The 24,965-nt window shown below is 46.7% G+C and overlaps 1 protein-coding gene across 2 annotated transcripts in view; it reads right to left on the bottom strand.

The window, feature by feature from the left end:
• Window positions 1–24,965, bottom strand: part of LOC120913253 (complement C2-like) — a 127,621-nt gene that overhangs the window by 52,450 nt on the left and 50,206 nt on the right. For both annotated transcript variants that reach the window (XM_040323074.1, XM_040323076.1), the window contains exons 9-11: window positions 21,465–21,554; window positions 16,211–16,348; window positions 3,087–3,199 (exon numbers count right to left, since the gene is read on the bottom strand). In XM_040323074.1, coding sequence (XP_040179008.1) covers window positions 3,087–3,199; window positions 16,211–16,348; window positions 21,465–21,554 — 341 coding nt within the window. The remainder of the gene's footprint in view (window positions 1–3,086; window positions 3,200–16,210; window positions 16,349–21,464; window positions 21,555–24,965) is intronic.

Genomic DNA, 24,965 nt, shown 5'->3' with positions numbered 1-24,965 from the left:
GTGTTCCGCCTGGGCAGGGCTTTTTTTATCCTCAAACAGTAGGTGATGGAACTTAACCACACCCCCACAAAACCCCTCCCCTACACCCACCCTCCAAATCACATCAAATAGTGGGTGTGGTCAGTCTAATTTCACAAAAACAATAGGAGGGTCTTAAAGGGGCATTAAATACCAGGATTGCATTACATACAGAGTGCAGAGCTGTCACTTGTAAACACAGAAACCAGACGTTTGTGTTTACAAGTGATTGTGGAGAGCAGGCACCAAAGGGTCCGAGCCAGAGGTGGTGGAACTGAGTTCTACCAAGTTCCCCCTTAAAAAAAGCCCTGTGCCTGGGGGAAAAATACAAATACTGTAGCTGCTGACTTTTAATATTAGGACACTTACCTGTCCAGGGAGCCCGTGATGTGGGCACCCCAGCCGATTTTCAGATCGGCTCTCGGGTGGTGCCGCCACCATTCGTGGTAAGGGAAACCGGCAGTGAAGCCTTTTTCGCCTTCACAGCCAGTTCCCTGCTGCACATGCACGAAGCACGCTGCGCTTTCTAACTGGCCCAGCGGCGGAGAAAGGAGGAGGGGGGCTGAACTTTTGAGGGACGGCACCGCAGGGCCCTCTCCCTGAAGTGGGGAGGGGTACCTGTCAAAAACAGGTACCCCTCCCCCTGAAAGGTGGCACTGAAGGGGGAAGGTGAAGCAGATCAGCAGAGCTTCCCCATTTCGGTAGAACTCCGCTTTAGATAGAATCTGTTTGACAAAGTGAAGCAAGCTAAAAGATCTCAAAAAGTAACACATTGCGCCGTGATCTAAAGAAATTCAAGAACAGATGGGAAACAAAGTAATAGACATCTATCTGGAAAGGGTTACAAAGCCATTTCTAAGGCTTTGGGACTCCAGCGAACCCACGGTGAGAGTCATGATCCACCAATGGATTGCTATTTAATGATCAGAATCATTTAAGTGTGACAAATACGCCAACAAAAAAAAAATCAGGAAGGGGGCAAATACATTTTCACAGCTTTTAAACCCAGCTATCTAAACTGCGGGTCTCCAAACTACGACCTGTGACCCACTACAATGTTTTACCAGAACTCTCCAGCTTACAGCCAACAAATAAATCTGAGTAGACATGTGCAATTTGTTAGTTTCTAATTCGTTTTTTTAACGAAAATTCGGAAATTCGTTAATTTCGAATTTTTGTTTTAACAAATTTTTCAGTTTCCGAATTTTCGCACTTCCGAAATTTCGAATTTCTGAGTTTTTAAATTTCCGAGTTTTTAAATTTCCGAGTTTTTAAATTTCCAAGTTTTTAAATTTCGGAAATTCGGATTTTTGGAAATTCGGAAATACGAAAATTTTTCTTTTTTTTTCTTTTAATTTTAGAAATTTCGAATTTTTCATTTTCGATTTTCAAAATTTCGAATTTTCGAATTTTTCATTTTCAAATTCGAAATTTTGAAAATCGAAAATTAAAAATTCGAAAAAAAAAAAAAAATTAGAAATTTTTAAATTTCCGAATTTTCCGAATTTCGGAAATTCGGATTTTCGAAAATACGAATTTATTTATTTTTTTAATTTTTTTTTCGAATTTTTCAATTTTAGAAATTTCGAATTTTTCTTTTAAATTTTCGAATTTTTAATTTTCAATTTTTTAAATGTCGAATTTTTCAATTTTCGAATTTCCACGTTTTTCATTTTCGAAATTTTAAATCTTTCATTTTCGAATTTTTCATTTTTGAAAATAAATTAGAAAAATAAAAAAATCTGAATTGTGGAATTTTCGAAATTTGTGGATTTTCCCGAGTTTTCGAATGAGAATTTTTTCGTACTTCCGAATTTTCTCATTTCCGAATTTTCTGAAATTTTTTGAATTTCCGAAAATTAGTTTTTGTCATTTTCGTTTTATTCGTTTTTTTGCTTTTTTTGCTTTTTCGGAAATCCGAAAAATTTGGAATTCCGAATCTTCGAATTTCCCGAATTTACGAATTTACGAAAAAAGCAAAAAAACGAAAAACTTTTTTTCGATTTTCCAGAATTTACGAAAAAAAAAACGAAAATAACAAACGAAAAATATTTTTTTTGGCAGTGCACATGTCTAAATCTGAGATTCTCTATGGACCCTATCGGACTGAGGGATGGTGGGCTTAAGAAAAAGATCCAGAGCTCTTCAACACATGGGCCATGTTTTTTTTTGTTTTGCCAGATACTATTTAAATATTTTCTTTTTTAATGACGGGCAGCCAGGAAGTAAAAGCAAAGGGCCAGATTCACAGAAGAAATACGCCGGAGTATCTACTGATACTCCGGCGTATTTTCAAATTTGCCGCGTCGTATCTTAATTTGTGATTCACAAACAAGATACGACGGCTTTTGGCTAAGATCCGACAGGCTTACGGCTTCGTACGCCTTCGGATCTTAGGCTGCAATACTTCGGCCGCCACTGGGTGGAGTTTGCGTTGTTTTCCAGCGTCGGGTATGCAAATGAGCTTTTACGGCGATCCACGAAGGTTTGCGCGTTCGTTACGTCGTCGCTAGTCTTTTTTTTACCGTCGCAAAGTTATGGCTGCTTTAACATGGCTTAAATTTAGACGAGCCATGTTAAAGTATGGCCGTCGTTCCCGCGTCTGATTTCAAATTTTTTTTTTTTTGCGTAAGACATCCGGGAATACGAAAGTACGTTACGCACGTCGCCTCTCAAAAAAAATGACGTCACTTCGCGCAAAGCACGGCGGGAATTTTAAAACGGAGCATGCGCAGTACGTCCGGCGCGGGAGCGCGCCTAATTTAAATGGTACACGCCCCATTTGAATTAGGCGGGCTTGCGCCGGACGCCTTTACGCTACACCGCCGTAAGTTTACACGCAAGTGCTTGGTGAATCAGGCACTTGCGCTGAAAACTTGCGGCGGTGTAACGTATAGACGATACGTTACGCCGCCGCAGTTATATGTGAATCTGGCCCAAAGTTAGAAGGAGTAAAAAAAAAAAAACATTATTTATGAATATCTGCTATTTTAGCCCCAGGGTGGATTGCAAATTGTGCTTATTTTAGTCATTTATAATGAATAACTTTTTTTTTTTTTTTTACTCACTTGAATTAACACATTCCACGGATGTTTTTTCGGAGTAGATGCATCTGGATTCTCGTCATCTGTATCTGAGCTCTCATCATTCAGGCCGCACATTTCCCCATAATTCTTAATTTCTGTAATAAATTTGCAAGCATTATTCTTTTTATTATTTATTTAAATATGCAAAATGGCTCCGATTCCACCTCTTCCCATGGTCTCTGTCATAAATATACTAATATACTATATACAGCAACAACTGCAGGGGAAGGAGGTAAAGGGAAGCGGGACAAAGCAAGATCAGGTGGAAAGGCTGGATGGCGTAGGGAATGCAGGAGCAGGAAGGTTCGGGACAGTAAGACCGCGTACACACGATCGGTCAAAACCGATGAAAACGGACTGAAGGTTCGTTTTCATCGGTCCAAACCGATCGTGTGTTGGCCCCATCGGTCAGTTATCCTTCGGTCAAAAATAAAAAGAACTAGAATAGACGCCTAACCGATAGGTCAAAACCGATCGTTAGTATGCAAAAGCATCGGTTAAAAAGCCGCGCATGCTCAGAATCAAGTCAACGCATGCTTGGAAGCATTGAACTTCGTTTTTTCAGCACGTCGTTGTGTTTTACGTCACCGCGTTCTGACACGATCGTTTTTTTAACCGATGGTGTGTAGGCACATCAGACCATCAGTCTACTTCATCGGAAACTCGGAAATTCAAAAATTCAGAATTAGAAAATTTCAGAATTTTCAATTTTCCGAATTTTTGAATTCAGATTTTTCACATTTTGGAAAAAGTTAAAAAACTAATAAAAAAAAAACGATATTTTTTCGGCAGTGCACATGTCTACAAAATACTGGGTGGACTGATAGGTCTAAATAGCCTCCCAGCACCAGGGGGTGACTATTTGCTAAGACCCACTGGGCTAGATTCAGGTAGGGGCACGCATAGTTACGGCGGCGCAGCGTATCCTATTTACGCTATGCTGCCGCAACTTATAGGAGCAAGTGCAGTATTCACAAAGCACTTGCTCCGTAAGTTGCGACGGCATAGCGTAAATGGGGCCGGCGTAATTCAAATGTGGAATTATGTGTTTTATGTAAATCTATGATGACCCGACGTGATTGACGTTTTGTACGAACGGCGCATGCGCCGTCTGTGTACATATCCCAGTGTGCATTGCTCCCAAGTACGCCGCAACGACATATTGGTTTCGACGTGAACGGAAATTACGTCCAGCCCTATTCGCGAACGACTTACGCAAACGACGTAAAAAATTCAAAAATCGAAGCGGGAACGACGTCCATACTTAACATTGCGTGCGCCTCATAGAAGCAGGAGCAACGTTACGCCGAAAAAGCCTCACGCAAACGACGTAAAAAACTACCGCCGGGCGCACGTACGTTTGTGAATTGGCGTATCTAGGTAATTTGCATACTCTACACCGAAAACGACGGAAGCGCCACCTAGCGGCCAGCGTGAGAGAGCACCCTAAGATACGACGGTGTAAGAGACTTACGCCAGTCGGATCTTAGGCTAATGTCGGCGTATCTTGCTTTCTGAATACAGAAAGAAGATACGCCGGCGCAGCTTAGCAATTACGCGGCGTATCTATGGATACGCCAGTGTAAATCATTGCTGAATCTAGCCCACTGACTTCTGGTTGACACCTGTTGGTGGACATTAGAATTACACCATTCTGGGGACTACAGTGTCCCTGTTCTGACAAGAAATGCCCCCTGTTGAATAATGGCCACCCGGTACTGTGCATGCGCAGCGCTTGTGCAGTACGGAGACGCCGAAACCTTCCGAAGACGGAAGCTGTAGACGGCGCCTGCGCACAATAGCCAACATTGTGCCACACGCTCCCAATGCTCGTGCAACTCTGCAAGGGGTGGGTTTCATCATGATGGGCACGTGTGAGGGGCGGATGCCTACAGAAGGGGGCGTTTCTCAACAGAACACTACCAGTGTTCTAGCTGTACAGCATGCTCCTGATAAACAGCAATCAGCCATAACTTTTGACCACTGACAGGGTAAGTGAATAACACTGATTATCTCATTACAATGGCATCTGAAAAAAAAAAAACAATAAGCAATAAGCGTATATTGATTGGTTTGCGCAAAAGTTATAGGGCCAGATTCTTAGAGGAGATATGACGGCGTATCTCCAGATACGCCGTCGTATCTCTGCGTCCGGCCGGTCGTATCTATGTGCCTGATTCTTAGAATCAGTTACGCATAGATATCTATTAGATCCGACAGGCGTAAGTCTCTTACGCCGTCGGATCGTAACTGCATATTTACGCTGGCCGCTAGGGGCGTGTACGCTGATTTACGCGTCAAAATATGTAAATCAGCTAGATACGCGAATTCACGAATGTAAGCCCGACCGACGCAGTAAAGTTACGCCGTTTATGTTAGGCTTTTCTCGGCGTATAGTTGCCCCTGCTATATGGTGGCGTAAGTGCGGCGTACCAATGTTAAGTATGGCCGTCGTTCCCGCGTCGGAATTTGAAAAAGTTACGTCGTTTGCGTAAGTCATCCGTGAATGGGGCTGGACGTCATTTCCGTTCACGTCGAAACCAATGACGTCTTTGCGGCGTACTTTGGAGCCGTTCGTGAAAACCGTCAATCACGTCGGGTCAAGCCTGTTTTACTTAACACACGCCCACCTCTTCACAATTTGAATTAGGTGGGCTTACGCCGGCCTATTTACGCTACGGCGCCGCAATTTTTTTTTGAGAATACGGCACTTGCCTGTAAAAGTTGCAGAGGCGTAACGTAAATAGGATACGTTACGCCCGCACAAAGTTACGCGATTCTACGTGAATCTAGCCCATAGTGTCTACAAAATAGGGGATAGTTTTATGGCATTTATTTATTTATTTATTTTTTTACTAGTAATGGCGGCGATCTGCGATTTTTATTGTTACCGAGACTTTATGGCGGACACATCAGACATGACCATTGTAATTTTTACAGCGATCAGTGCTATAAAAACTGATTACTGTGAAAATGACACTGGCAGTGAAGGGGTTAACCATCAAGTGGTGCTGAAGGGGCCAAGTGTGTCCTAGGGAGTGATTCTAACTGTTAGGGGGAGGAGCTACCAGTGACATGTCACTGATCACTGTCCCCGATCACAGGGAACAGTAGATCACTGATGTGTCACTAGGCAGAACAGGGGAATGCCTTTTTTTTTTTACAAAGGCATCCCCCTGTTCTGCCTTTGCCAACCGCAATCGCGGGCCGCCCGGGAACATCGAGTTCCCGGGACCCACAGACACACTTACGAGGCTGGGTGGCAAATTTAAAGGGACGTACAGGTACACCCATTTGCCTGCCCGTGCCATTGTGTCGACGTATATCGTTGTGCGCTGGTCGGCAAGCGGTTAAACATTGTTGCTGAGCAAGTACACCCCTTCTTGGAAAGAGTATTCCCCGAAGACAGTGGCCTCTACCAGCAGGATAATGCACCCTGCCATACTGAAAAAAAATGGTTCAAGAATGGTTTGAGGAACACAACAATGAAGTCGAGGGGCCAGATCCACAAATGAATTACGCCAGCGTATCTATTGATACGCCGCGTAATTTTAAAGTTTCCGCGTCGCATCTTTGTTTTGTATCCACAAAACAAGATACGACGGAATGAGGGATCGATCCGACAGGTGTACGTCTTAGTACGCCGTCGGATCGTAGGTGTATATTTACGCTGGCCGCTAGGTGGCGTTTCCATCGAATTCCGCGTCGAGTATGCAAATTAGCTAGATACGGCGATCCACGAACGTAAGTCCGGCGCATTTTTTTACGTCGTTTGCGTTCGGCTTTTTCCGGCGTATAGTTAACCCTGCTGTATGAGGTGTATCCTATGTTAAGTATGGCCGTCGTTCCCGCGTCAAATTTTAAAAATGTTACGTTTGCGAATAGAGCTTTGCGTAGAATGATGTCACCGTCGTAAACATTGGCTTGTTCCGGTTTAATTTCGAGCATGCGCACTGGGATACCCCCACGGACGGCGCATGCGTAGTTGAAAAATGACCAGTTACACTTACCGGTAGCTGTATTTCTGGTAAGTCTTACAGGACGGCACCCTGAGAGATGACTGGCTTCTCCTGACAGGAAACACAATCAAAAAGAGGTTAAAAACCCCGCCCCTTCCCGTGCTCCTCAGTTTGAGATAAAGTATGAACCCACCAGTGCACGGAAAAAACACCACAAAAAAATATAATACAAACCAATAATGTATCCCAAGGGTGGGAAGTAGGCCTGCCGTCCTGTAAGACTTACCAGAAATACAGCTACCGGTAAGTGTAACTGGTCATTTCTCTAGTCGTCTTCCAGGACGGCACCCTGAGAGAGAAGCAAGTAGCTTCAGGCCTACCTTAGGGCGGGACCACTGCTTGCAGGACCTTTCTCCCGAAAACCAAGTCCTGAGGTGACAGTAGGTCAACTCTATAATGTTTCAGGAACGTGTTCTGGCTTGACCACGTCGCTGCTCTGCAAATCTGCTCCACCGAAGCTCCGGCCCTTTCTGCCCAGGAGGTTGCTAGTGATCGTGTGGAGTGTGCTTTAACATTAGGAGCTACCTTACCGGCTTGTACATAAGCTAAGGAAATTGTCTGCCTAATCCATCTGGAAATAGAGGCTCTGGACGCTTGAAGGCCTCTTTTCTGACCCGAAAAACAAATTAATAGATGAGTAGAACGTCTAAAGACTGTAACTCTTTCTAAGTAAGCTAATAGACATCGTCTAACATCCAGACAATGAAAGGAAGCTTCTCCTTCATTCTGGGGATTTGAACAAAAAGAAGGGAGGATTACCTCCTGTGACCTGTGGAACTTTGTCACTACCTTAGGAAGGTAAAGGGGGTCCTGACTTAGAACGACCCTGTCCTCAAATAAGCGAAAAAATGGCTCTTTAATGGAGAGCGCCTGCATATCACCTATCCTCTTGGCCGTTGTGATTGCCAAGAGGAAGGCGAATTTAAAGGTGAGTAACCTGATGGGGATAGTGTCGATTGGCTCAAACGGAGCCTTGGTAAGTTGGTTTAACACTAACGAAAGATCCCAGGGTGGAACCCTAGAGATCTGAACTGGGGACAACCTGTCTCTGGCTATAAGAAACCTCTTAACCAGGGGGTCCAGGGATAAACGTCTATCCAAAAAATATGACAAGGCTGCTACCTGAACCCTTAGTGTTCTCGTGGCTAACCCTTTGTCTACTCCATCTTGGAGAAAATCTAAGATGACCGAGGTCTCCTGCTGAGAAACATGTCTCTCTGAGCACCAGCGAGAGAAGATACCCCAGGTTTTGGCATATATACGCCTAGTGACTACCTTCCTACTGGCTAGAAGCGTGTCAATAACTCTCTCTGAGCAGCCCTTCTCCCTCAGGCTCCGCCTCTCAAGCACCAGGCCGTCAGCTTGAAGAAGCTGGGTTCTGGGTGAAAAATCGGACCCTGACGAAGAAGGTCCGCCCGGACAGGGAGAAGAAGGGGAGGCAACACTGACCCTCGCTCTAGAGCGGGAACCAGGCCCTCTTGGGCCACCAGGGTGTGACGAGAATGAACTTCCCTACTGCTAGATTTACCTTCTGCAGGACTCTCGGAATTAGGCTCAAAGGAGGGAAGGCATAGGCTAGCTGAAACCTCCACACCTGTGCCAGTGCATCCACCCCCTCCGAGCCGTGTTCTCGGGAGAGAGAGAAGAATCTCTTCACCTTCCGGTTTGCCCTGCGGGCGAAGAGATCTATCTCTGGGCTGCCAAAGTGCTGGCATATTAGACTGAAAATCTCTGTATTTAGTTCCCATTCCCCCTGGAGAATGGGATGGCGACTTAAATAGTCTGCCCCCAGATTGAGGGTCCCTTTCAGGTGTACCGCCGAGAGCGAGAGAATTCTCTGCTCGGCCCAGCCCAGGATCTCTAAGGACAAGTCTAGAAGGGTGCGAGATCTGGTGCCCCCCTGATGGTTGAGGAAGGCCACCGCGGTCGCATTGTCGGAAATGATCTGGACCTCCTGGTCCAAGACTCTGTCCTCGAATGCCTTCAGAGCCTCTCCGACCGCTAATAGCTCGCGGTAATTTGAAGAGGCCCCCTTCTGTCGTTGTCCCCAGGTACCCTGGGCACGGAGATCGTCCAGATGTGCGCCCCACCCCCATGAGCTGGCGTCCGTGGTGATCCTGACCGGATTGGTCTGGCCCCACGACAGACCTTGCTGTAGGTTCTGTGGGATGAGCCACCAACCCAGTGAGAGTTTCACTGGTTCTGGGAGACTGACACTGAGCTCTAGGGATTCCCTTTTTCCGTCCCAGGAGGAGAGAAGGAAAAATTGTAGGGGTCTGGAGTGGAGCTGAGCCCACGGGACTGCTGGAATACAGGAAGTCATTAGACCTAAGACTCTCATGATGTCCCTGAAGGAGGACTCTGCTCTTTCCAACGTTGATCTGACCACTGACATGAGACCTCGGATCTTGTCGCTGGGTAAAAGGAGCTTCCCTCCCAGGGAGTCTATCAGAAACCCTAGATAGAGTTTCTGCTGTTCTGGAAGGAGAGAGGACTTCTCCCTGTTGATGATCCACCCCAAGGACTCGAGGGTAGTCATTGCAGTGGCCAGATCCGCAAGAAGGAGATCCCGACTTTGATTGTATAGTATCAAGTCGTCGAGATAGGGAACTATCGCTATCCCTTGTAGGTGCAGGAAAGCGATCGCCTCCGCCAGGACCTTGGTAAAGACCCTTGGACTGGAGGCCAATCCGAAAGGAAGGGCAGCAAATTGCCAATGCTGCACTCCCTGGACGGAGGCGATCGCGAACCTGAGGAACCTCTGATGCCCCAAGAAAATCGGGACATGGAGGTATGCGTCTCGTAAATCGATGGTGACCATGAATACCTCCCTCAGTAGGAGCCTTCCTTTTTGCTTTTCCTTCCCAGTACCCCAACACCTGTTGTAAGGGGGCTTTTTCTCTGAGGGACGGTTCTTACCTCCAAATCCACCCTGGGGGCCTCGAAAAAACTTTTTCTTGTTTTGTCTAGGCTTAGCAGGAAAGCGAACCCCTTTCTCTGAGGATCTAGTCAGGGCCTGATCCAGGCCTGAACCAAAGAGCAGGGAGCCCTCAAAGGGAAGACCACAAAGGCGGTTTTTGGACGCAAGGTCCCCGTTCCACATTTTGACCCACACTGCCCTTCTGGCAGAATTGAGGAGGGCTCCTGTTTTTGCAGTAGAACGCACAGTCTCTACAGAGGCGTCTGCTAAATATGCTACTGCGCTCCCTAAGAGTTGAAGGGATTCTAAAATTTCCTTAGAATCTGACCCCTGGGACACATGTTCCTGCAATTTTGAGATCCAGGAATTGGCATTTCTTGCAACACAGGCCGAGGCTAAGGCGGGGCCCAAGGCAGCCGCGTTAGCCTCCCAGGCCCTACGCAAGGAGGTCTCTGCCCGCCGATCCATAGGATCCCTCAAATTGCCTGTGTCCTCAAAAGAGAGATCCGATTGCTTGGAAACTTGCGCGAGCGGAGCGTCTAGTCTAGGAATCTTAAAAAAAGTTGATTCCTCCTCCTCCTTAAAGGGGCAACGTCGTTTCCAGGTCTTGTACCTTAAAAGCTTCTTCTCTGGCTCTGCCCATTCCCTGAGGATAATATCCTTTAGGGACTGGTGTACCGGAATAGCCTTGGCCTGAGGTTTTAGCAGGCCCTGGTATAGCCTATCCTGAGTGGAAATTACTTCCGCAGGTTGAGGGATCTCTTCAGAGGCATATACTGCCTCTAGGAGGCCTTCCATATCGTCCGCAGCAAAGACATACCTGCCTGCCCTAGTATCCTCGCTCTCTTCCTCTGCCTGACCAAGAGAGCCACCCTCCTGAGGGGGAATCTCTGAGTCCTCGGAGTCAGATACTAAGGAACCAAGGGATTCCTGGCGGACTCTAAAGATCTGTGAAGAGGAACTCTCCTGAGAAGAGGGCCCTGCGATGGGGGGTTCAGGCTCTTTGCTCTTTAAAGACACATGAAATTCCTTGAGCGTAGAGAGCATTTCTGACTGTACCTCAAGAAACCCCTTCAGAATCTCAGAGGTCTCCTTCCCTGCTAGCTTAACAATACACTTAGCACAAAAGGGTTTGAAATAATCTGAGGGTAATTTGCAACTACAGTAGCCACATTTCTTGGAACGACTAGTGCTGCTTGAACGACTAGCCCCCCCCTGGGCAGTGCAATCCTCCCCTAAAAAGGAAAAGGTACACAGGCATGTATGTAAATGCTGAGAAATCACATTGGATTTTAGCCCACCATACCTGTATTCAAGAAGACTCACCCCCTGTGGTCTCCTCTGCAGCCAGGGTCGAAGATGACCGGCCCTCTCGCTCCATCGCGGGAGGATGATGGCTCTGCTCTCTCTCAGCTGCTGCTGTCCTCTTTCCGGTAGGACGTACCGTGTGTCTCCGGTGTAGTGGTAAGCCGGGACTGGCGTGCTGGAGCTGCGCTGTGCCATCTTTACCAGGCCGACCCGGAAGTGACACACACGCGCGCGCCTGTGTGTGTGACGTCCTTGCCCCGCGCCGCCGGCTCTGAGAGACGCCGGTTTGGCGCCAAAATTCGAACGGCAATGAACGCCCAGGGATCCAGGATGACCCGGCCGCAGCCCCAGAGCGCACAGAAGGCCCCCACCCCCGGAGAGAGCTCGACCCAAAAACCTCCAAGGTAAGGGGAAGGCTCAGGGAGAGAGAGGATCAGCCCCTGGAGCTCCAGAATAGACACCTATCCCCAGGAGACTCCAGCACTCAGGGGGGTTCTTCTGCTCACATAGTGAGGCCCCCCCTGAGTAAGAAGGGACCCCCTAGGAGTGGAAGTATTCGCTGAACCCAAAGGCTACCCAGTGCCTGCGGTTCAGTTCCCAGGGGGGGACCACCAGCCCCAGGCCTTAGGTCAGAAAAAAATAAACGTTTCGCTGTGGGGAAACACAATCAAGAACTGAGGAGCACGGGAAGGGGCGGGGTTTTTAACCTCTTTTTGATTGTGTTTCCTGTCAGGAGAAGCCAGTCATCTCTCAGGGTGCCGTCCTGGAAGACGACTAGAGAAAAAACGTCATTTACGTTGGGTCAAGACGTATTTACATAAAACACGCCCCCATCATATCCATTTGAATGGCGCGCCCTTACGCCGCCAAAGATGCACTACGCCGCCATAACTTACGGTGCGCATTCTTTGAGGATTCAAAAAAACTAAAATAAGTTACGGCGGCGTAGTGTATCAGAGATACGCTACGCCCGACGGATATATGCGCCGATGTACGTGGATCTGGCCCGAGGTATTGACTTGGCCACCAAATTCTCCAGATCTCAACCCAATCAAGCATCTGTGGGATGTGCTGGAAACACAAGACCATGGAGCAATGAAAGAAGGTGGCCCGGTCTGATGAATTGCGTTTTCTTTTATATCATGTGGATGGCCGGGTGCGTTTGTGTTGCTTACCTGGGGAATAGATGGCACCAGGATGCATGGGAAGAAGGAAAGTCAGCAGAGGCAGTGTGATGCTGGGTAACTCAGGGCCCTGCCAATCATGTGGATCATACTTTGACACGTATCATCTACCTAAATATTGTTGGTGAAAAAGTACACCCCTTCATGGAAACGGTATTCTCCCAATGGCAGAGGCCTCTCCCAGCAGGATAATGAGCCCTGCCATATTGAAAAAAATGGCTCAAGAATGGTTTGAGGAACACAACAATGAAGTCAAGATATTGGGGTAGATTCAAGTAGCTTTACGCATTTTTTACGTAGGCGCAGGGCACCGTTTTTGCCCTGCGCCCCCGCAAATTTTCTGCGCTACCCGCGATTCACGGAGCAGTAGCTCCGTAAATTGCGTGGGCGCTCCGGAAAAATGCCCGGCGTAAGCGCGCGCAATTTAAATGATCCCGTAGGGGGCGGGAATCATTTAAATTAGGCGCGTTCCCGCGCCGATCGTAGAGCGCATGCTCCGTCGGGAAACTTTCCCGACGTGCATTGCGGCAAATGACGTCGCAAGGACGTCATTTGCTTCAAAGTGAACGTGAATGGCGTCCAGCGCCATTCACGATTCACTTACGCAAACTACGTAAAGTTCAAATTTCGCGACGCGGGAACGATGGGTATACGTAACATTGGCTGCCCCTGCTAATAGCAGGGGCAGCCTTACGCGAAGACCGCCGTACGCAAACAACGTAAACTGCGTACGCAGGGCTCGCGTAACGTTGTGAATTGGCGTTAGTATGCAATTTGCATACTATGCGCTGAGCACAACGGGAACGCCACCTAGCGGCCATCGCAAGAATGCAGCCTAAGATATGCGGGCCTAAGAGCCTTATGCCACGCATATCTTAGGCTGCAGTCGGCGTAACGAGGTTCCTGAATCAGGAGCATTCGTTACGCCGGCGCAAGTAAGCAATTGCGCTGCGTAACTATGGTTACGCAGGCGTAATTGCTCTCTGAATCCGGGCCAGTGACTTTCAAATTCTCCAGATCTCAACCCAAATGAGCATCTGTGGGATATGCTGGAAACCAGAACATACCTTCAGAGATCTAGTGGCGTCCATGCCTCAATGGGTCAGGACTGTTTTGGCAACAAAAAGGGGACCTACTCAATATTAGATGTGTGGTCGTGAAGTTATAACTGATTGGTGTATATCCAGATACTGTAAAGGCCCGTACACACAATCAGACCTTTTGACAACAATTGTCTGACGCACCTGTTTTTGCGGACAATCCGACTGTGTGTACACTCCATCGGACAAAATTTTCACTTTTTGATCGGACAAATGTTCACTGTGAGAACAGACAAACTTTCTGGCAACAAATGTCCTAAGTCGGCTAATCCGATCGTGTGTACACAAGTCCATCGGACTAAAGTCCAAAGTACAAACTCGCATGCTCCGAACCAATGCTGAAGTTCAGACTACAATAGCAGAAGTTGCCCAAAGGGTGGTGGTAAAGAGCAGAAAAACCACGTAGTGCGTCTATTACGTCACTACGTTCGTGTTTGTTGGCTGAAAAAGTCCTGCCGTGTGTATGCATACCAAGTTCACGACCGACGCCCATTCGGAGCAAAATCCACGGAAAAATCAGATGGAAGTCCGATCGTGTGTATGAGGCTTAACTTCTTGAGTCCCGCGCTATAGCCGAATGACGGCTACAGCGCGGACCTGAATATCCAACTGGACGTCAATTGACGTCCGCCCCTTTGGGCGTTCCCCGCGTGCGCTCCAGAGCGCGCAGCGGGGAAACTCTGTTGGCCGTGTCCCTTGGACACAGCTAATTACAGATCGCCGCGAACGGCCAATAAGAGTGGCCGTTTGCGATGCAATCTGTGCAGCCAATGAGAGATGATCTCATATGTAAACATATGAGATCATTTCTCATTGCCGGCTCTCACAGAGACAGCGTCCTGTCTCTGGAGAGGAGACCGATTTGTGTCCCCCCTTCACCTACAGTTAGAACACTATGCAGGGAATACATTTAACCCCTTCCTCACCCCCTAGTGTTAACCCCTTCAATGCCAGTCACATTTATACAGTAATTAGTGCATATTTATAGCACTGATCGCAGTATAAATGTGAATGGCGCCAAAAATTTGTCAAAAGTGTCTGATGTGTCCGCCATAACGTCGCAGTCCCAATAAAAATCGCAGACGGCCGCCATTTTTCTATTAAAAAAAAAAAATAATAAAAAATAATAATTCTGTCCCCTATTTTGTAGGCGCTATAACTTTTGCGCTTATTGCGATTTTTTTTTTTTTTTACCAAAAATATGTAGAAGAATACGTATCGGCCTAAACTGAGGAAAACATTTTTTTTTTTTAAATTGGCATATTTATTATAGCAACAAGTAAAAAATATTGTATTTTTTTTTTCAAAATTGTCGCTCTTTTTTGTTTATAGCGCAAAAAATAAAAACCGCAGAGTCGATCAAATACCACCGAAAGAAAGCTCTACTTGTGGGGAAAAAAGGACGTCAATTTTGTTTGGGAGCCACGTCGCACGACCGCGCAATTGTCAGTTAAAGCGACTCAGTCTGAAATTTCACCTGGGCAGGAGGGGGGTATATGTGCCCAGTAAGCAAGTGGTTGAGAAGGAATCTCTTAACCACTAGCCGACCAACCGCCGTCATTCTACGGCGGCAGGTCGGCTCTCCTGGGCGAGACCACGTCATTCTACGTCGGCTCTTTGAGCCTCCACTGTAACGAGCGATCGCGTGTGCCCGGCGGCGGTGCCCCCCCGCTCGCCCCCGACTCCCGTGCGTGTGCCCGGCAGGCGCGATCGCCGCCGGGCACACGCGATCGCTCGTTACAGAGCGGGGATCGGGAGCTGTGTGTGTAAACACACAGCTCCCGGTCCTGTCAGCGGGGGAAACGCTGATCTTCTGTTCATACAATGTATGAACAGAAGATCAGTGTTTCCCCTAGTGAGGCCACCCCCCCCCCCACAGTAAGAACACACCCAGGCATACTTAACCCCTTCCCCGCCCCCTAGTGTTAACCCCTTCACTGCCAGTGGCATTTTTATAGTAATCCAATGCATTTTTATAGCACTGATCGCTATAAAAATGCCAATGGTCCCAAAAATGTGTCAAAAGTGTCCGAAGTGTCCGCCATAACGTCGCAGTACCGAAAAAAAATCGCTGATCGCCGCCATTACTAGTAAAAAAAATATATTAATAAAAATGACATAAAAATACCCCCTATTTTGTAAACGCTATAACTTTTGCGCAAACCAATCAATATACGCTTATTGCGATTTTTTTTTACGAAAAATATGTAGAAGAATACGTATCGGCCTAAACTGAGGAAAAAAAATGTTTTTTTATATATTTTTGGGGGATATTTATTATAGCAAAAAGTAAAAAATATTATTTTTTTTCAAAATTTTCGCTCTATTTTTGTTTATAGCGCAAAAAATAAAAACCGCAGAGGTGATCAAATACCACCAAAAGAAAGCTCTATTTGTGGGGAAAAAAGGACGCCAATTGCATGACCGCGCAATTGTCTGTTAAAGCGACGCAGTCCCGAATCGCAAAAAGTACTCTGGTCTTTGGGCAGCAATATGGTCCGGGGGGTAAGTGGTTAAAGAGCAAAAACATTATAGACTGCTGTGGTGCAAGAAGAAGAAGATTATAAGACCATACTTGTTATCTCCTGGAAGACTTGTTTAATGCGCTCTGCGTCCTCCAGTATGAACATGTGCTGCTCCTTCTCCTTCTGAGACGCTATTTCACTCAGTTCTGCCCTGTCGATTTCCTTACCAATACCGAATGCATAGATATCTAGGGGAGGACCAGACAACACACATATATCCCACAGTTATTATAGAAGAAAAAATGCTTACATTTCCAGCCTCACATATTAATTGCAGGTTCAGATTTATGCATGTCGTTTTCAAGATAATCCTGCACACATGTTATAATGCTATTAGTATACTGCGTTCAATGCTTTGGTACTGAAAGCAGACAAACTAACTTCCAAATTGAAATCAAACAAATAAATTGGGTCAATCAGGCTTCAAAATATATGCGGCTTCAGGTTTTCAACCAGCAATGGTGAAGGTTAACATAGAGGGTTTATGGGTAAGTTATAGTAGTACCAAGCATGCATGGTGGCTGCTTTCTGGCCGACCTGCTACCTCGTTGCATTTTCATAGATAATTCAGCCTGCTGGTCAATCACCACCACCATAGTAGTAAAGCCATTTTGCAGGAGACTCACATGCATGGTAGCAGGGGCGTTGCTAGGTGGCAAAAAGACCAGGGGGCTTCAGCCCGAAGCCGGCACCGGGACGGGGTGTGGTAGTGGCGCAGGGTTTCTTGGCTGGACGGTGGGGTTGTGTGGCGGGGGGGTAAGCTCACTTTCTGGTAGCTGCCTACCTTACCAGTGCCCATCAATGCTGACCACTAAACTCACCTACCTGACATACTGACCATTACACTCACCTACCTGACCTACATACACTGACCTACATACACAGACCTACCTGACATACATACACTGACGATAGAGACAGACATATACTCACCTACCTGACATACTGACCATTACACTCACCTACCTGACCTACATACACTGACCTATATACACAGACCTACCTGACATATATACACTGACGATAGAGACAGACATATACTCACCTACCTGACATACTGACCATTACACTCACCTACCTGACCTACATACACTGACCTATATACACAGAGCTACCTGACATACATACACTGACGATAGTAACAGACATACACTCACCTACCTGACATACTGACCATTACACTCACCTACCTGACCTACATACACTGACCTATATACACAGACCTACCTGACATACATACACTGACGATAGAGACAGACATATACTCACCTACCTGACATACTGACCATTACACTCACCTACCTGACCTACATACACTGACCTATATACACAGACCTACCTGACATACATACACTGACGATAGTGACAGACATACACTCACCTACCTGACATACACTGGCATAAATACACTGACGGTAGTGACATACATACACTGACTACCTGACCAGAAAACAGACTTTGTGTGTCCTGCAGCTCAGCTCAGTGGTGGTGTGCAGTGTGTGGCGCACCCATCATCATCCCAGCAGGCAGCCAGAGAGGGAGAGGAGAGCCGCCCGCCCGAGCGGGGAGCTGGGATCTCACAGTGATGTGGCACGGCCGCATTGTAATTCCTGCCTTCTGGAGCCTGCAGCGCCTATGATGGACATTGCACGTCCCACGGTCCCGGCATTGGACCAGTTGGCTATCCATCATAGGTGCTGCAGGGTCCAGAAGGCAGGATCTACTATGTCACTCGGCCGCACTCGGGATCAGATCAGTCCCCGCTCGGCGGCGACGCTCAGGGATAGAATGGTGCATGCCTGAGACCCAAGGCTTTTTTAGGACCCATTTGGGGCTCCAGCCCCCCTCCCAACGCCACTGCATGGTAGTAAAGCCATTTTGTAGACACTAGGTTGCAAGCACCAACCATACGCTCAGGGCCATATAGCAATTTTGTAGGATGTAGACACCAACTCCACATGCATGGTAGTAACGCCATATTATAGGACACTAAGTTGTAAATGCCAACCCAACATGCATGGTTAGGGCACAACAACTCCTTGAGGACATGCAGGTATTTTTCTTTCTTTGCCGCTGCATTGATTATTTGTGTCCAGGGAAAGTGCTAGAGGGTGGCAGTGATTGAGTGTGAAGCCTCTAACACGTTCTCGGTTTTCTCCAAGTATATCGAGCGCGTGTAAGGCCTCGTACACACGACAGAGTTTCTCGGCAGAATTCAGCGAGAAACTCGGTCAGAGCCGGATTCTGCCGAGAAACTCTGTCGTGTGTACACTTTCGGCCCGATGGAGCCGCCGAGGAACTCGTCGAGAAAATAGAGAACATGTTCTCTATTTTCTCGTTGTTCTATGGGAGAAGGCGGCCCGCCGAGCTCCTCGGCGGCTTCATCCCTGAACTTGACGAGGAACTTGACGTGTTTGGCACGTCGAGTTCCTCGGCCGTGTGTACGAGGCCTAAGAGGCTTTCAGGTTTCTTGACAAGAAAACTGACCAGAATCTAGACAAGAAAAATAGAGAACATGTTCTTTATTTTTTCTCATCGTGAGATTCTCGGCAGTTTTCCTGCCGAGAAACACGAGTGTGTATACTTACCTGGTTGCAGAGGAAACCCGCGCATGGTCGAAATGACTTTGTCGCATGCGCAGTAGCTTCCTAGGCATAGGTAGGGTGCAGCAATATGGCGGCGACGGCATCGAATGTGATGAGCGCATGCTCTTCGTACGCAATGTCGTCTTTTGAAAGGAGAGTCTGTACACTCGGGTGGCATCTTCTCCGTCGCTTCCGGGTATGGGTCTTCGGGAGCGGGCGTTCCTTCTTGATTGACAGTCTTATGAGAGGCTTCCGACGGTCGCATCCATCGCGTCACTAGTAGCCAAAAGAAGCCGAACGTCGGTGCGGCTCTATACTGCGCCTGCGCACCGACGTTCGGCTTCTTTCGGAAAATCGTGACGCGATGGATGCGACCGTCGGAAGCCTCTCGGAAGACTGTCAATCAAGAAGGAACGCCCAGTCCCGCAGCCCATACCCGGAAGCGGCGGAGAAGATGCATCTCGTAAACGGTAAGTACGGCTCATATTTTAAAACAACTAGCCGATTCCCCTAGACAAAACGAGCAGGAATCTAAGGGGAAAAAGGGTCATGTGCGGGTGAACCTCCACTTTAAGGGTAAGTAATGTGAATAGGAACAAAGCTGTGTGTGGGGATGTAGATAGGGGCTTAGCAGAATGAGATCTAGGAGAGGAATGTCGGAGGGTGAATCGGGGGGGGGGGGGGGGGTGTTTGGGACATGTTCTGTGGAATAGGTAAGGCATAGGCTATATGCTGGAATAATCATTGGTTATATTGTTATTAGTGGTCCTTCAAAATTATGCATACCATGGAAATATCAGAAAACTTCACATAAGCAGCAAAGATTCCCCTGAAAATTAAAAGTGTTACCTGTTACCGCTGTTTAAATTGCAATTCCACTGCACTGACATGTACTTATTCACTCATACCATTTAGTATGTATGTATATGTGTGTGTGTGTATATATATATATATATATATATATATATATATGTGTGTACACACACTATATTACACAATGTATTGGGACACCTTTACACGCACATGAACTTTAATGGCATCCCAGTCTTAGTCCGTAGGGTAAAATATTGAGTTGGCCCCCCTTTGCAGCTATAACAGCTTCAACTCTTCTGGGAAGACTGTCCACAAGGTTTAGGAGTGTGTCTATGGCAGGGGCAGATCCAGGGAGGGGGGGGGGGCAATGGGGAAATTGCCACCCCCGAGAAATTTGTTGCGGGTCGGGCGCTGGGCGGATGAGAGAGCGGGCGAGTGGGTCTCTCCGTGGGCGGACGGGCAGCATAGTTTACAGGCAGATAGAGTGCGGTTTGTGGGCGGGCGGGCCAGGCTACTGAGTCAGTGTGTGGGCGGCTCGGTGTGAGCGCACAGCTGGCCAATCAGCTAGTCGGGGGGGGGGGGCGGGGGAGCAGAGAGATGAGATCATCTCTCACCGCCCTGCATCCCTGCAGTAACTTCTGCCCTCACTGTGCAGGCAGCGTGGGCAGCAGAGAGATTACATTATGTCTCTGCTGCCTGACTCAGGGAAACACACAGAAAGAAGCAATCAAAACACCACCTTAGCAGTCAAGTGACAATACGCAAGGTGTGGCAGGTGATGTGGCAAGTGACAATTTGCAATGTGTGGCAAGTGACAATCCGCAACATGTGGCAAGTGATGGTGGCAGGCGACACACTCGGGGCTCCCACTGATTCTGCTTTCTGGTGAGTTGAACCATTTAATATTATATTACAAAGTAATAATAGAAATAATGCGCTTCAATCATCCTGACACCATAACAACCATGGTGCCGTGATAATTAAAGCGCCAACACCAGCCATTTCCCCGATAAATTGCCCCCAAACAAACATATTTTCAGGCAGTGCCCCTCCCGAGACAAGACTCTGGATCCGCCCCCGGTCTATGGGAATGTTTGACCATTCTTCCAGAAGCACATTTATGAGGTCAGGCACTGATGTGGACGAGAAGGCCTGGCTCACAGTCTCCGGCTCCGCTCTAATTCATCCCAAAGGTGTTCTATCAGGTTGAGGTCAGGACTCTGTGCAGGTCAGTCATGTTCCTCCAGCTCAAACACTAAGGGACCAAGCTCAACCCCTGAAAAACAACCCCACACCATAATCCCCCCACCATCAAAGGATTTGGACCACTGCACAAAGTAAGGTTCATAAAGACTGACCTCAACCCGATAGAACACCTTTGGGATGAATTAGAGCGGAGACTGCGAATCAGGTCTTCTTGTCCAACATCAGTACCTGACCTCACAAATGTGCTTCTGGAAGAATGGTCAAACATTCCCATAGACACACTCCTAAACCTTGTGGACAGCCTTCCCAGAAGAGATGAAGCTGTTATAGCTGCAAAGGGGGGCCAACTCAATATTGAACCCTACAGACTAAGACTGGGGTGACATTAAAGTTCATGTGCATGGAAAGGCAGGTGTCCCAATACTTTTGGTGATTAGTAATGTACAGTGTATATATAGAAAGAAAAGATAGAGATAAGAGATATTAGTGAGAGCAAGATAAAATACAAGAGAGAGAGAGAGAGAGAAAAGTAAAATATAATTCAAAGATAAAAGATAGATAACATAGGAAAATATATAAAAGGGAGATAGATAAGAAAGAGATAAGAGAGAGCGATAAAAGAAAGAGAAAGACAGATTAAAGAGAGATAAGAGAGAATGATAAGACAGAACAAACGATCAGACAGACAGACTCGGCTCACCTAGATAATCCTCTCTGTTTGGAGTGATGTCTAGGAATTCTTTAATTCTCTTTACATTATCCACAGGCCGACCACCCATGTTGGATTTTCCTGGATAAAATGATACAAGGACAGTGTATTAGTTGGTTACTATCATTTACCGGTCATCGGTTCTCGGTCACCACATCACCAATTTACTCATTCAGGGACATTCTGCAAAACATCCCAAACAGTGTAAAACCCGTTATAAAATGCAAATTTTTGTTTTGCATGTCACTGATCATATACTGATCATATACTGGACTGAAAAAAAATAATGTACTACTAACTAAAGCCAATGCTTTTCCCCATTTTGGATACAGTAGAGAATGTTTTTTTTTTGCCATCTGTCACATTGAAGAGATTTCTCCTTACTTCCTGTCTTAAGCCGATCAGAAAATCGTACAAAAAACACCCCTTTTAACGCGATCGTACGATAATCGGATTGTTAGTAGACATGTGCACTGACAAAAAATCTGTTAGTTTTAGTTCATTCATTTTATTTACATTTTTTCGGGTCATTTGTTATGATCGAAATTCGTTATTTAGAATACATTTTGTAAATTTGAATATTCAGAAATTTGACAATTCGAATTTCGAAAATTTCGGAAATTTTTGAAAATCGGAAATTCGTAAAATAGAAAATTCGAAATCCGGAAATTCAGAAATCCGAAAATCCAAAAAATAAGAAACAAAATCTGAAACCCCAAACTTGGCACACATATAGCCCCACTCTTCCTCTACAAGTATGCAAAGTTTGTTGTCCGGGGGGGGGATCTATGGCCGGGGAGCACCGATTTTTTCAAAGCCGGGCACCCCTTCCATACTGTAGACTCCCATGTTAAATGGTAATTTCTCCAGTGACTTTGGGGACCCGGTACCCGCCGGTAATAGGTCCCCTGGACCCGGATCTTGGCACACATGTAGCCCCACTCTTCCTCTACAAGTGTTTAAAGTTTGTTGCCCAGGGGATCTCTGGCCAGGGAGCACCAATTTTTCAAAGCCAGGCACCCCTTCCATAGACTCCCATGTTAAACGTCAGTCTAGTCATGGGCACAGTGAGGCATGGACACAGTGAGGCATGGACACAGTGAGGCATGGACACAGTGAGGCATGGGCACAGTGAGGCATGGGCACAGTGAGGCATGCACATGGGCACAGTGAGGCATGCAGATGGACACCCTAGGCTTATACTCGAGTCAATACGTTTTCCCAGTTTTTTGTGGTAAAATTAGGTGCCTCTGCTTATATTCGGGTCGGCTTATACTCAAGTATTTACGGTAACTAACTAACTAATAATTACTATGGGCCATATTCTCGTAGATTTCCGGCGGGCGGCGCGTAAGCCATTTACACTCCGCCGCCCCAACCTACAGGAGCAAGTGCTGTATTCCCCAAACACTTGCTCCGTAGTTTGGGGCGGCAGAGTGTATTTGGCCCGGCGTATCCCCGCGTATCTCCAAGGGGGTGGCTTCTATTTAAATTAAGCGCGCCCCCGATTCTAACGAACTGCGCATGCGCCAGGCTTAAAATAGCCCAGTGCGCATGCTCCAGTTCTCGGCATAAAACGTCAATGACACCGACGTGTGCGTCATTGACGTAAAGTCGTATTCAAGAACGACTTAGTAAAACGACGTACCCGACGGGAAAACACGACGCGGACCCGACGCCATACTTAACATGGCCTACGTGGGACTGGCGTAAGGTTACCCCTCATATAGCAGGGGTAACCTTACGCCTACGCAAACGACGTAAGCGACGGTTACGCAACGCGAATTCGTTCGGGAATCGGCGTATCAGGCTCATTTGCATAAACAAATGAGACCTGAACGTAAACGCCACCTAGCGGCCGGCGGAGTAATTACACATGTCGGATCTTCAGTGTATCAATGCGAAAATGATTCTAAGAATCAGTCGCATAGATACACTGGCCAAAAAAGAGAGATACGATGGAGTATCCTGAGATACTCCATTGTAACTTTACTCAGAATATGGCCCTATTACATTATAGGTTTTGGAATTTCCCTTCAAATTTGGCTGTTAGTGAACGTAACGAATACAAATTTATCCGAAGCTACGGATTATCTGTAATAACGAATTCTGCATCTAAATGAATGGAATGTAACAAATTATTAATAATAAAAAGTTTTTATTATTTATTATTATTAATTAGTTACGTTCCATTTGTTTCGATGTGGCATTCGTTATTACGGATAATTTGTGACTTCAGATAAATTTGTATTTGTTACATTCACTAACAGCCAAATGTGAAAGGAAATTCCAATAAAGTTGGGAGCATCACATCGTCCAAAATGTTTTGGTTTGCTGACGCCTTAAGATTTCCCTTTACTGGAACTACCCCACACCAACCCCTGAAAAACAACCCTACACCAAAATCCCCCCTCCACCAAATGATTTGGACCAGTGCACAAAGCAAGGTCCATAAAGATATGGATGAGCAAGTTTGGGGTGGGAGGAACTTGGCCTGACCTCAACCCAATAGAAGACCTTTGGGATGAATTAGAGCGGAGAATGCGAGCCAGGCCTTCTCGCGCAACATCAGTATACATTACAAAGCAGCACTCTATGGGTGGAAGCCAAAAAGTGAAAAACTGGTTTATTGCACTGTAGAATAAATGCAGAAATCTATAAAAGCTTAAAAAACATTGCAATGGTCAATAATGAAAGTATATAGCCAAAATGAATAATGTTTAAAAGCAAACGGTACCACTGGTGACATCTGGGTGGAAAGGGGTGAACACCATCCAAGAGGCTTGCTGGTCAGACATAGAAAAGGGGCGCCATGAGCCATGTTGGAAATGATAGAAGCCGGCTCTCTCCTGTTACCAGCTCAGGATCCCACAGCGGTTGGCACAGTGTCCTCCTGCACTCTGTGGTTTTCATTTTGGACACAAGCGGACACTGTGCCAACCGCTGTGGGATCCTGAGCTGGTAACAGGAGAGAGCCGGCTTCTATCATTTCCAACATGGCTCATGGCGCCCCTTTTCCATGTCTGACCCGCAAGCCTCTTGGATGATGTTCACCCCTTTCCACCCAGATGTCACCAGTGGTACCGTTTGCTTTTAAGCATTATTCATTTTGGCTATATACTTTCATTATTGACCATTGCAATGTTTTTTAAGCTTTTATAGATTTCTGCATTTACTCTACAGTGCAATAAACCAGTTTTTCCACTTTCTGGCTTCCATCCATAGGAGCTTGGCCTTAGTGCACATTGCAAAACACACTCATAGATATAAGTGGGTCGAATAATGTATATCGTATATATTAGAGTATAAGCCGACCCGAGTATAAGCCAAGGACCTAATTTTACCACAAAAAAATGGGAAAACGTATTGACTCGAGTATAAGCCTAGGGTGAGAATGCAGCAGACACTGTAAGCGGAAAAGAGGGTCAACCGTGCCCATTTGCACGCCTCACTGTGCCATACCTCACTGTGCTCTACCTCACTGTGCCCATT

The sequence above is a fragment of the Rana temporaria genome, chromosome 9 (genome assembly GCF_905171775.1).
Source record: "Rana temporaria chromosome 9, aRanTem1.1, whole genome shotgun sequence".
Classification (NCBI taxonomy): domain Eukaryota; kingdom Metazoa; phylum Chordata; class Amphibia; order Anura; family Ranidae; genus Rana; species Rana temporaria.
The sequence above is the reverse complement of the archived record's forward strand: the minus strand, read 5'-3'. Positions and strand labels throughout refer to the sequence as shown.